The sequence below is a fragment of the Sceloporus undulatus genome, chromosome 4 (assembly GCF_019175285.1).
Source record: "Sceloporus undulatus isolate JIND9_A2432 ecotype Alabama chromosome 4, SceUnd_v1.1, whole genome shotgun sequence".
In the NCBI taxonomy this organism is placed as follows: Eukaryota; Metazoa; Chordata; class Lepidosauria; order Squamata; family Phrynosomatidae; genus Sceloporus; species Sceloporus undulatus.
The window spans coordinates 6,264,206-6,276,763 of NC_056525.1; the positions used below are offsets into that span (position 1 = coordinate 6,264,206).

A 12,558-nucleotide genomic window follows, 5' to 3' on the forward strand; every position below is an offset into this window, starting at 1 on the left:
GCTTTATTTATATTGCGCTGTAGATTTACAATGTTTTCAAACTGTGGATGGTTAAATCCATGGATAAAGAATCCATAGATACAGAAGGCTGACTGTATCTTGAAGGAGCAGCAGGTGTGTGGTGGATTTTGGGAGTTGTAGTCCAAAGAAAATACATTGTCCACATTCCAGCAGAAGGAACTTGCAAAAGTGGTTCTTCCTAAGCTTGACAGGTATAAGTTGGGAAAGTACCCTTTTCCACAAAAGAGTGATCTTCAAATGCCAGTGATTTGAATGCCAACCATTTAGTTTATCTGTGCCCCTTTACTGTTTGCAGACAGCATGGTGGGGTCTGAAGGCCATATGGCTTTTTGGAATTGAGAATTTGGGGGAAATGCACTTGGGAGGGAAACATGGCTGAGTGATAAAGGGGGACTTATAGTGATCCCACACAAGAGGTCTTGCCACAGCCTAACAAGCAGCCATCACCAAGGTACATATTTTAAGGTGTATGAGAGAGAGAGGTGCAATAGTATTAGGCTTGCTTTTCCTTTTGGTGATTTTATGTTGTTGTTTTTCATTGTTTTAGGCTACATGAATCTGAGAAGACTTCTGGAGTGACAAATCAGGTACATTGTGCTAAATTTCTTCGGCTGTAAAATCCTGGGATTTGTGGTTTGGTGAGTTGGTTAGCATTCTCTGCCAGAGAGCTCTAGTTTACACCGTTGAGGTGCCAAAGAACAGGAACTGTGTAGTATATGTTCACTCCCTGTCAGGAACACCCTACTAGGAAGGGTCACTTTTGTTATGCAGCATGACACCACTTTAACTGTATGTAGAGAGATCTTGTAGCACCTTTGAGGCTAACTGAAAGAAAGAAACTGGCAGCATGAACTTTTGTACAAGACTGAAGTCTATGAAAGCTCTTGTTGCCAATTTCTTTCTTTCAGTTAGTCTCAAAGGTGCTACAAGAACCCACTACGTACTGATTCTACAGACTAGCACGGCTATGTCATTGGATTCTACAACTATAACTGTCATGGCTTCATCCTACAGAATCCTAGGATTTGTAGTCTTGTGAAGCACCAGCACTCTTTTGCTGAGAAGGCTAAAACCCTGTAAAACTACAAATCCTAGAATTCCATAGAATGGTGCTATAGCACTTCAAGTGGTGTCAAGCTGCATTATTTCTACAGTGTAGATGCACCCCAGAATGGGCCTTAGTTCTAGTCTTGCCCTCCAAGATCTGATCTCAGAGGGCATTCTCTCTAAATGCTGATGGTTAGAGAGGGTCTCTCAAGGAACATACTAAGCTATGGTTTAATGCATTTAAAAAAGTCCTTACCAAGGCTAAGGGAAGCATTATTTGACATTTTAGAGGCAAAATTTAAAAATTGGGAGGGTGAGAGCCCCTTTGGGGCCTCTAAATGGTTTTTGTGGGCCATATAATAATAATAATAATAAAATCTTTATTTATATCCCGCCCTTCCAATAAGATCAGGGCGGCTTACAATGTGCAACAAGTGCAAACAAGTACAATTTTAAAAACATATCAACAGCAATACAAATCTAAAAGAACAGTAAAATAAAGGCCCCGATAGCCCATCCTCATGGCCACGGAAGAGGAGGGAGGCCCACAGGATATTTAGTCGGGGAATGCCTGCTTGAATAGGAAGGTCTTAAGGTCCTTCCTAAATTGGGCCAGGGTGGAAGATGAGCGGAGTTCCGTGGGCAGCGTGTTCCAAAGGGCGGGGGCAGCTGTGGAAAAGGCTCTTCTAGAGGTAGAAGCTAACCTGGCCCCCGGCACCTTCAGCAATTGCTGCCCAGATGTTCTGAGGGTGCGAGGCGGATTGTACGGGGAGAGGCGGTCCTTTAGAAATCCTGGGCCCGAGCCATTTAGAGCTTTATAGGTAATAACCAACGCCTTATATTGAGCTCGGAAGCGAATAGGCAGCCAGTGAAGATCTTTAAGTACAGGTGTTATGTGGCTGGTCCTGGAGACACCAGTGACCAGCCGGGCTGCCATATTCTGTACCAATTGGAGCTTCCGAGTTTGGTATAAGGGTTGCCCCATGTAGAGTACATTGCAGAAGTCCAATCTCGAAGTTACCAGAGCATGTACAACAGTTTCTAGATCCCTCCGGTCCAGGTATGGGCGCAGCTGGCGAATCAGCCGAAGCTGATAGCAAGTGCTCCTGACCGTCGCGTTCACCTGAGCAGTCAGATGGAGCGACGAATCAAGAAGCACTCCCAGACTGCGCACGGAGTCCTTCACAGGGAGCGTGACCCCGTTCAGGACAGGTGGAACCACCGCCATTCCTGGACCGGGGGAACCTATCACTAGTACCTCCGTTTTCTCTGGATTTAGTTTGAGTCGGTTTTTCCTCATCCAGCCCATTACTGACTCCAGACAGGCCACAAGAGGAGAGACGCCATCCCCAGTCACTGCATCAGTCGGAGACATAGAGAAAATGATCTGGGTGTCATCAGCGTACTGATAACCCCAGTCTCCGGATGATCTCTCCCAGCGGTTTCATGTAAATGTTGAATAGCATGGGAGACAGAATGGCTCCTTGAGGGACCCCAGTTTTAAGGGCCCGCTCGCTGGAGCACACGTCTCCCAGCTGCACCATCTGGGACCTCCCGGTGAGGTAGGACCGGAACCACTGGAGCGCAGTGCCCCCGATCCCCACCTCTGCCAGGCGTCCCAGAAGGATACCATGGTCTATGGTATCGAAAGCCGCTGAGATGTCCAAGAGCACCAGCAGGGACACGCTTCCCCTGTCGATGCTCAGACGGAGATCATCGACCAAGGCGACCATGGCCGTCTCAACCCCGTGCCCCGCCCGGAAGCCAGTTTGAAATGGGTCCAGATAATCCGTTTCATCCAAGACCGCCTGAAGCTGGATCGCAACCGCCCTCTCGATCACCTTCCCCAAAAATGGTAGCAGCGAGACTGGCCGATAATTATTATGTACCAGGGGGTCGAGGGAGGGCTTTTTTAGGATCGGTTTTACGATGGCCAATTTAAGATCCGATGGAAATCGCCCATCCCTCAGAGAGGTGTTAATTATCCGGCGTAACAATGTCGTTACCGCCGGTCCCCCCTGGGCCGCTAACCACGAGGGGCAGGGATCAAGAGAGCAGGTTGTTTTCCGAACACTTCCGAGGATCTTGTCCACATCCTCGGTACTCACCAACTCAAACTGATCCAGTGTAACATAGTCCACGGAGGCTCTGGACACTTCTACCCTAGACTCTGCCATAATGTCGGCGTTCAGACCTTCGCTTATGCGAGAAGTTTTATCCACAAAAAAGTCATTAAAAAGGTCACAGCAGGCCTTAGAAGGTTCAAGGATCTGGTTCAGGGCAGGAGGAAGCTGAGTTAGCTCCCTGACCACCCTGAACAACTCTGCCGGATGTGACTCAGCGGACGCAATACGAGCACCATAGAACGAATTCTTTGTTGCTCGTATTGCCTCTCCGTAGTCCTTCAACAGTCGGTCTAGGAGAGTCTTGTCGTCTAAGCAAAGGTGTTTCTGCCAACGGTACTCTAGCCGTCGCAGAACCCGCTTCCTCGCCCGGAGATCTTCCGTATACCAGGGCTTACGATTGGAAGCGGGCCTGAGAGGACGCTTGGGAGCGATTCTGTGTATAGCCCCGGAAAGACCGGTATTCCAGATACCGGTAAGGGCATCAACAGAGTCGCCGTCTTTTCCAACCATGAGCCCCTCTAAGGCTTCTTGGAACCTTTCAGGTTCCATCAGCCTTCGAGGGTGGACCATCCTAACCGGTCCACCACCCCCGGGGCACCCTTTTCCCATCTCTCTGGTAGATGGACTGATCCTGTGACTCAGTTCCAAAACACACTGTGGAAATAATCCAGTTTGAGACTGCTTTAACTGCCTGGGCTCAGTGCTAAGAAATCCTGGGAATTGTAGTTTATTGTGGCACCAGAGCTCTTTGACAGAGAAGGCTAAACATCTCATAAAACTACAGTTCCCAGAATTCCCTAGCATTGAGCCTGGGCAGCTAAAGCCGTCTCATACTGGATTATTTCTGCAGTATGTTTTAGACCTAAGTCTATAAGGCAACTTCATGCATTCATATGAGTCCCTCCTGAGCCTGGCAGACTTATGCAAGAGTTTATTCCCTAAGACATAGACACTGTTATTCAACAAACCTAGAACAAGAAGTGACTTCTCTTTACATCATCTTATGAAAAATGTTCTCTCCTGGGCCAAAAATGGCCCAAAGGAACATGGCAAAAAAAATTCCCCATATGCTCAGATGACATTTGGAGGCAAAAATCATGGCCAGCCCTCCAAAATCACCCGGGAGGGGCACTGTGCCCCTCCACTTTCCCCTAGGTGCCCATCCCTGGCTTAGATGTAATGCAGTGCAAGCAACATTATTCATTTTCATTGCCCACTTTCTTGCTTTTTTCTTTGTAACAAAACTACATTTCAAATTTTTATTCCAAAACAAACTAATTTATTTACAAATAGGGCCCCATATTATGCAATGCATCCATTCTGGGACATCTAATGAATCTCACATAAAATCTGGAACATTATTTCTCTTACCTGAAATGAATGGCAAAGTATTTTCTCTAGGCGTTTCCTCCGTCTTCCAGTGTAATTCCATGGTATGCTTCCATCAGCCATTGACTATAGAGTCACACTGGAGGAGCAAGAAATGCCTAGAGAAATGTTCTCTCCAGGCATTTTCTAGGTCCTCCTGTTGCATTCTGTGGAATGCTTCTGCCAGAGGTTGACCTCTGGCAAATGTGATTAACAAGGGACTCACAGGTCTTCGCATATAACCAAAACATGCATGAGTTCATATGTGAATATGAACTCACATAATACAGAGTCCTACTGTAATCGATTTATGTCCCGCTTTTCTCTGAAATGGGACTCAAAGCAGCTTACAGTAATGATTGGAAACAACATTATGGGAGGTGTTATTCTGGACTCAAAAGAACTAAGGTTTTGGTTTTTGTTTTCAAAGTGACAGGTAACAGTACGTTGTGCAATGAGTGACTTAAAAATGAGAGGTTTGAAACATGGACTGTAACCAATCTTTTCAGTGGTGGCTTTGCAATGCCTTACACGACCAAATACTTCTTAAAACTGATTTTGTATGCAAAGTCATGCACAGTCCATTCTAGGAAATAGTACTATTCCTACCTTCTAGCCCTCCTCCACCTCGCTTTTTGAGATTCACTAGAACTTTGATACTTTCATACTTTCATGATAAGGGCTAGAAGCATGCTTTATTTATGTCTCAGTGGTGGGTAAAGGTCACCACACCAATGGATTACTGAATCTGCTCCAATTGCTAGTCCAAACTTGGGAAGAGACATCCAAGGTGCTGAACATATTGCTGGAGAGGGTTAGTTCCTTTAAAGTTCATAGTAAACCCGTGAGTGGATTCACCACCCTCTGACATGGAAGGTGCCACCCACCACCCTTGGATTCTGCCTGGGATGGGATTCTTTTAAATGAGACAAGGAAGATGGGTCTTGGTTCACCCTTTCAGATAAGACCACTGGCTGCAACTTTGTTGTCACTGTTGTGGTATTTGCTTCATCTTTCTCTTTCGTTCCCTTGCAAAAAATGTGCCTTGCTTATGAAAAGGCCCAGCTGCACAGCAGCCTAGCACGTTTTATTTTTAGAGGTTGTCTTTTGTGTGGGGCAATTGTGTGATATTGCTGAGCAAACCGGCTCCCTCCGCCCTGTACATCGCTGTTTTCTCGCAGCCAGCGTAGCCGCTCACGTAGGTAGGCAGCTGTCCCTCGGACAGGGAAGATGTCACTCTTTTGGGACAATGGAGGGATGATATCTGTGACTCCGCCTAAGCTGCCAAGAACCCAGAAGGATGTTCCTTCTTCCTATAGACACAGTGTTCTGTATCTGTGAAATTATTCTGAATTTATACCAGCTGCCCACCATCCCTTCAATACCACCAGTTAAGTTTTCCTTTATTTTCTTTTGCACTACTCTTTGGCAAAAGAAGCAGAAACTGAAGATCATCCAATAAAATCCACAGAGGAGACTGTGGATGCAAATCTCCTTTCACTTAGAAAGCTAGCATGTCATGGAGAAAGACTAGTAATTCATCCCTCTGCCATTTAGATTTCCTCTTTACTTTTAAAGGTGTATTTACCTGCTGGTTACGAAAATTCTGTTTTGCCATTTAGTTAATTTTGCTTGTTTCTAGCTGGCAGCATACAACTTTAAAATAATCAACATACTAAAAATTGAGAAAAAATGTAGGGTATTGGAATAAAAGAGCAGGTAAAGATTCCTTAGTAGTAAAAAAAAATAATTATAATTATATGTGTGCAGTACGCTTTCCAAAGTAATATTAGAAGAGATCCTTGGCCTGAAGAAATTATAAACTGAAATCCATGACACTGGAGATAGCAAAGGAAAGGGAGGGAGATAGGGAAAGAATGTATGGTTTAATCCAGTTCCTGGCCCCCAGCTAGAGTAGACCCATTCAGCCAGTGGAATTTACATACATAAGTGTTGACATCAGTTGGTTTAATGTGCTTCCTCAAGCTGAGGTTAGCAAATGTATTTCGACCCATATTTCAATTACAGCAGAAGTGGGGATCATGTGGACCTCGAGATGCTGTTGGACTGCAGTATTCAGCAGCCCCAGTCAGCACAGCCAATGATGAGGAATGTTGGGAGTCGCAGTCCAACAGCATCTGGAGGGCTCTCCCATCCCATATGTAGAGAGATGTTGTAGCACCATTGAGACTAACTAAAAGAAAGAAGTTGCCAGCATGAGCTTTCCTAGACTTCAGCCTACTTCCTCTCCTAGATTTAAGTCTACTTCCTGAGGAAGTAGACTGAAGTCCACGAAAGCTCATGCTGCCAACTTCTTTCTTTCAGTTAGTCTCAGAGGTGCTACAAGATATCTCTACATACTGATTCTACAGACTAACATGGGTATTTCTTTGAATTCTCTCACCCCATGTGATATCACTAAGGTGGGGGTGGGACGAGCCTTCCATGAACTTTTTTTGGCTCCCACCCATCCATCTTTTTCACAGTATTGGGAGGATATAAGCCGGTTGATTATTAGGGAGGCTATAGTCTTCCATAATGCTCTCTTGGCTCTCCCTGTCTGCCCTCTAAGTAACAATAGGAGGGTAGAGAAGCCAAGGGGTGACCAGGAAGATTGTAGTCCTTCTCAAAATTCACTTGGGTCTCTCCATGCTCACCCTCCACATAACTTCAAAATGGTGGAGAAAATGAGCCACAAACCTTTCTTGGCTCTATCCATCCACCCTCTGGATGGCATTGTGTGGAGGGAAAGTTGGGCAATGACCAGAGAGGCTATAGCCTTCCATGATCCTCTGTTGGCTCTCCCCACCACTCCATTTGACAATAAAATTTTACTGATGTTCTCTTGCTCACCATCTTCTCTCTTTCCTTTCAGGAACCTGATCCCAACAATGTCACATATGCGGACTTGAACTTTGAGAAGGCCCCCCAGAAGAGCCCCCGCCAAGTGGTTGAAATTAGCCAGCAGTCTGAGTATGCCAGCATCCAGGCTGCCAAGCCTCCTGCCAATGATGAGAATGTTACCTATGCAGACTTAGACATGGTTCACCTAAGCAAAGCACCCAAGAGACCTGCCCCGAAACCAGAGGAAGCCAGCTCAGAATATGCCAGCGTGCAGGTACAGAGCAAGTGATCCCTGGCAATGGTCGCTGGCTGTCCGTGGCTTCCTGACCCTCTTGCAGGGTTGTTGGATGCCTCCTGGCTGGGCTTGGATTCTTGGCCTTGGTCTCATGCTGGTTCTCAATGGAGGAGTGAAGGGATTTGCCTGGTGTGGTTCCTGCAACTTCTTTTAAGTGGAACTTAATGTACGTAGCCAAGGTCAAGGAAGGAAACTAATCGGTGCTACACACAATTGCATCCTGGTATTTGGGCTAGTTCATGGTGCCTCTTCATCCCCTGCTTTCTAGGTAGATGGAAGAGGCCTAGACCAACTAAGGATCTAACACAGCTTTTATCACTGGAACGATAACTCTTCTTTTAGTTCATCCAACACTGCACAGAGCCAGAGCTGCACGATGGCAAGTGGTCACTCATAGGCAGGTGGGATGTCATCTTCAGCTCTTCCTGCTGGAGGCCTTCTCCCCATTTCCTTTCAAGACAACTGTGTCCTCTCTGCTACCATCACCTTGAGACGCCTTCTCCAGAGCAAAACTACACCGGCAGCCCCAGCTAGCTGTGTGGAGTAGAAGCTATTGGACACCATCCCTATCAAGATGCTTGATCAGAGATCACGATAATGTGGGAGAAAGAAATGGTCCTTTTCCAGCTTCCCTAGGAAGTGGATCTCGTGACCATGATTATGTCTGTTTCACTTTATATTGCTGTTGTCCACAGATAAGTTCTTTTCTTCCCCTTGACAATATGTCTTGGGACAGTGCCTCTTCGAGATACAGCGACTTGTTCCAGATTATCCCTTTCCCCATCTCTCGCTGGCAAAGCCAAATCTGTAGAAACCATTTAGATTTGTTGACCTCCATGCCCCCTCTTTTTGGTTTTAATTTGGGTTGTTTAAATTCATCCCTAAATGTTCCTAGTGTTGGGGGCCTTGCACACACATAAAAGGCTCTGGGATAGGCTCGGGCCTTAGAATATTAGAGATCATGTTGAGGAATCATGCCAGCGCCTGTCTTTTCCATTTACCTATTTCTTGACCCTCTCCCAGATTTGGCTAAATGAGGAGGAAACCTTAGTAATAAAATCTAATGTCTTTCCTTCCATTTCCCTCTTCATCTATTTCCTGACACTCTCCCAAATCTGGCTAAATAAGGAAACAACCTTAGTAATAAAATCTAAGGTCTATGCTTCCATTTTGCTCTTCATCACCTTCTGGACCCAAATCTAGCAAAATGGGGATGCAACTATAGTAAGAGTATACAAGGTCTACAGTACATAATTCCTCTGTATGTCCATGTGCCTGTGAGAGTGTATTTTTCTAAGAGGTAATCTTCCACCACCAACCATCAAACCCAAGGCAGCTTGCATGGTCTAAGAAGACCGTACCCCAAAAGCCAGTCGTAGTTCTCCAGTATAGCACCCCTACCCATTCCTTTCCTCTACCGTTGCACCACAATAGCTGCAAAACTAGAAAGCTTCCTCCCTCTCGGACCTGCTACTCTACTTAGATTCCATCCTGGTCTGGTGTGCGTGCGCGTGTGTTTTAAAGTGTGGCAGCTGTTTTGTTTTGTTCTCCCCGCCCCCCACCCCCCACTACTCACAAATCTGCAGTAACACAAACCAGAGGACACTATGCTGTGACTACAGGGAGGAGCAATTCATGATAGCTGGGCAATGACTATGAAGGGAAGAGGCAAGGGGGCCTCTTGAGGAGCTGCTGATAGAGTGGTGGAGTAGAGAGCCAGACACTCCTACCCATCACTGACTGGGGGAGAAGGGGCTTTGCTTTTCAAGCATCACCATCCAAGATCCAGATGCTTAGGCAGCCTGCTGCACCTTGACCTTACACCTTTCAGGAGCCCAGATCATGTCTCCTACCCACCCCTTCCCCCTGTACATTATGCGGGGGGCAGGACCATGTCTGCCTTTCAGTGTTTCCGTCTTGGCCAAATCCATGGGATTGATCTTTGCCTCCTTTGGTCTTGCTCATTTTTCATTCCAGAAGTGCGGTTGATGAATTTGGGAAGGCCACGTGTTGTTTTTTTAAGAGCACCTCTTTATGGGAGAGGGGTATAAGGGACTCCCCCTAAAGAGGTGGTCATCCCACCTGTGTTGACTGTTCAGCATTATAACTGTTTACTCCTTTTAGAACTAAAAAAAACAGTATTTGTGTACGTTCTTTGTAAGTGGGTGTAGTACTGTGTACTTAGCACTAGTGTGAAAAGCACAAAAAAAAAAGCAAAGCAAGACGTATAGCGTGATGGAGAAGAAGTAAGCTCTAAACGGTCCGATCTCCAAGGCTGAGACATCTTAACCCACCCGCTGTGACTCCTGCTGCCAGTAACCAAAATGACTCCTCTCTCTTTCTTCTTCTTCTTTTTGCTGTTGATTTCTTTCGTTTTGTTTTTGTGGCTGTGTGTTCCTCTTTATTACAATGCAGTTTAGGAACTAACAGTTTGTGGGCATAAAAGGAAGTAGAGAAATGGGAACAAACCATGTTGTCAAAGTGACGTCTTCCGAATGCTCTACCACTGATCTTCCACCCACCTTTTAGTTCCATCTTTCAGTTGAGGAGCTTTCAAGATCTAGGGAGAAGATCTTCAAAACTCAGAGCAGGTAGACCCTAGAGAAATTTTGCAGACAAAGGACAACCCTCCCTAGACCTTTTCATGTCTTCTGCAATATACAGCTGGATCTCTGCATAGCTGGTCCAATTTAGTTCAGTACAATAATATCCTGCTCTTCTTTCTGGGAAGACACAAACATGAATGTGTCTTGAGACACAGGAGAGGCTCCTCTTTTCATCTCAAGAGAGTGAAGGAAATAAAATTAGGCCAGAAGGTGTCACATCCTCCTCTTTACATTGTTTAAAAAAACAATAGGGAAGGCATTTATGCCCTGCTATGAGAAAGGATAGATATGAATAGAGGATGTGTACATATAGCCCTGGAAACCTTGCAAGATGTGGGGGTTTTCCATGGTGAGATACAATCTTTTCTGATGTTCCTTTGGCCACATCCTCTTGGTTACTTCCTAGTACTGGCTTTTCAAAATGTGTGGAAGGAAGTTGAGTCTTGGGACATCAGAGCCAAACCGCATGTTACCTTAGACAAGCATCTTCCAAAAATGGCTACTGAGTGTCCTTCCTTCCTATCTGAAATCTTTCAGCCAATATAGCTAAGGATGCTGTACAGGTCCTCGCTCTTACTCTACATTACTGGCTGCCAAGAAAATGCAAATCTTTGTGATACTGGGATGTTGACACACTCCATAGGTGTTACAAATGGGCAGGAAGGAAATTGACCCATGACTGCTATTTTGAGCCATCCACATGGCTGCCCCTTTTGGCTACTACAGTGGCGTCTTTTACTCCTGATGTTTTATTTGGCCCCTTAGGCAAGGCAGGCATTTAGCATCAGCTACTCTGTTATGCCCAAATGTCACATTATTATTCCTCCTTCTCTTAGTGATGGTAAATAGGAGCATATGGAAGTTCAATGGTACCATTGCTTGGAAGAGAATTCCAAGAGCTTTAGCTGGTCAGCGCCAGCCCAAAATTGAGGAGGGGAGGTTTAAGACCACCCTTTGTAGCCTGACCACTTGGCCCTGGTTTTGCAGGGAGGAAAATGGGACCAGGGAGAAGAAAATATAAAGCAGTTGGGATATATTTGTTGTGGATCAAAAAAATTATATATTAGGTGACTGTTTGTACAGATTGCACCTTAAGTTTTGCTTTTGGTTGTTTTGAGTTTTGTTTTGTTTTTCTTTTGCTTGCAAGATATTTTTGTAATAAAATGTTCAAAGTCCTGCATCGTCCCTTGTGTCTGTATGAGTGATGATAACAGAGATGACCTTGGGCAAAATATCATGTTGACCAAAATATTAAACATAACTTGCAAGTGAGGAAAAACCCAGAAAGCTAATGCTCAAGGAGTGAGCCGGTCTTAACAATCCACCCAAATATTTGAAGGCAGCAAATTTAAATATGAAAATAGCTGGTGCTGCAAAAATCTATGTACGCATGAACTGATAATTATCAAAAGATGCAGTCTACAATTATGCCAAGCTGCTATGAATGGAAAGTCCAATTCCACGCTGTTCCTCATCATGAAGGAGAACAATAATTCTAATTATTATTGTGCGGACTTCAAACTACAGCTGTTTGGAGCACAGTGTAATCATCTGACAGTCAACCATCGCTGTCATGGGACACACAGCAGATTGGACTGTTTCGTTCTCCCTCCCCCAAAATATGATTCTGTGTCAAATCTTCCCGAGCTGCGCATATGCAAAAGCAATTGTGAGTTGCATCTGTTGGCATAATGACTGCCTTATGAATTGATTTTGCAATACAGGGTATTTCCATATTTTATTAGTTATACAGCACCAACAATGTAGATGATGACTTCATGACATTAGCAAAACAAAGGCAGGGTCCTTGCCTCAAGGAATTTGCAGCCTAAATTTCCATGTGTGCAAATGAAAGACAGAGAATCAAGAGGCATGAGGGATGGAGCGAAACAGGCACCATTTTGCAGAGTTAAGACTGTGTTCTGAGTGGAGATGGAGTGAATCAAAGACTTTATGGAAAAGCTGGATCTTGAGGGAAGACTTAAAGGGGTAGAGAAGTAATGGAACCCACCAAAATGTCTTAAACAGGACTTTTAGGACAAATAAGAGACTATAACTAGCATCATTCAGGAGAGTGAGAAGAGCTAGCAGAGCAACACTGTGGCTCAGGGATCCCAGCCAGGAATCAAGTGGAAGCCTTTGGACCCAGTTGGCATTGGTTTCCATGGGTACAATGGCTCTTGAAACAGTGCCCACAAGGAATAATAATAATAATAATAATAATAATAATAATAATAATAATAATAATAAT

The 12,558-nt window shown here is 45.0% G+C and overlaps 1 protein-coding gene across 3 annotated transcripts in view; it reads left to right on the forward strand.

Moving 5' to 3' along the window:
* The window catches only part of LOC121929286 (tyrosine-protein phosphatase non-receptor type substrate 1-like), a 199,844-nt gene extending 188,240 nt beyond the window's left edge, over positions 1–11,604 (forward strand). For 2 of the 3 annotated variants that reach the window (XM_042464676.1, XM_042464675.1), the window contains exons 8-9: positions 569–608; positions 7,438–11,603. In XM_042464676.1, coding sequence (XP_042320610.1) covers positions 569–608; positions 7,438–7,695 — 298 coding nt within the window. In that variant the 3' untranslated portion in view covers positions 7,696–11,603. Of the gene's footprint in view, positions 1–568; positions 609–7,437 lie in introns of all 3 variants that reach the window. The other variant, XM_042464674.1, reaches the window with a different exon arrangement.
* The last annotated feature ends 954 nt before the right edge of the window (positions 11,605–12,558 follow it).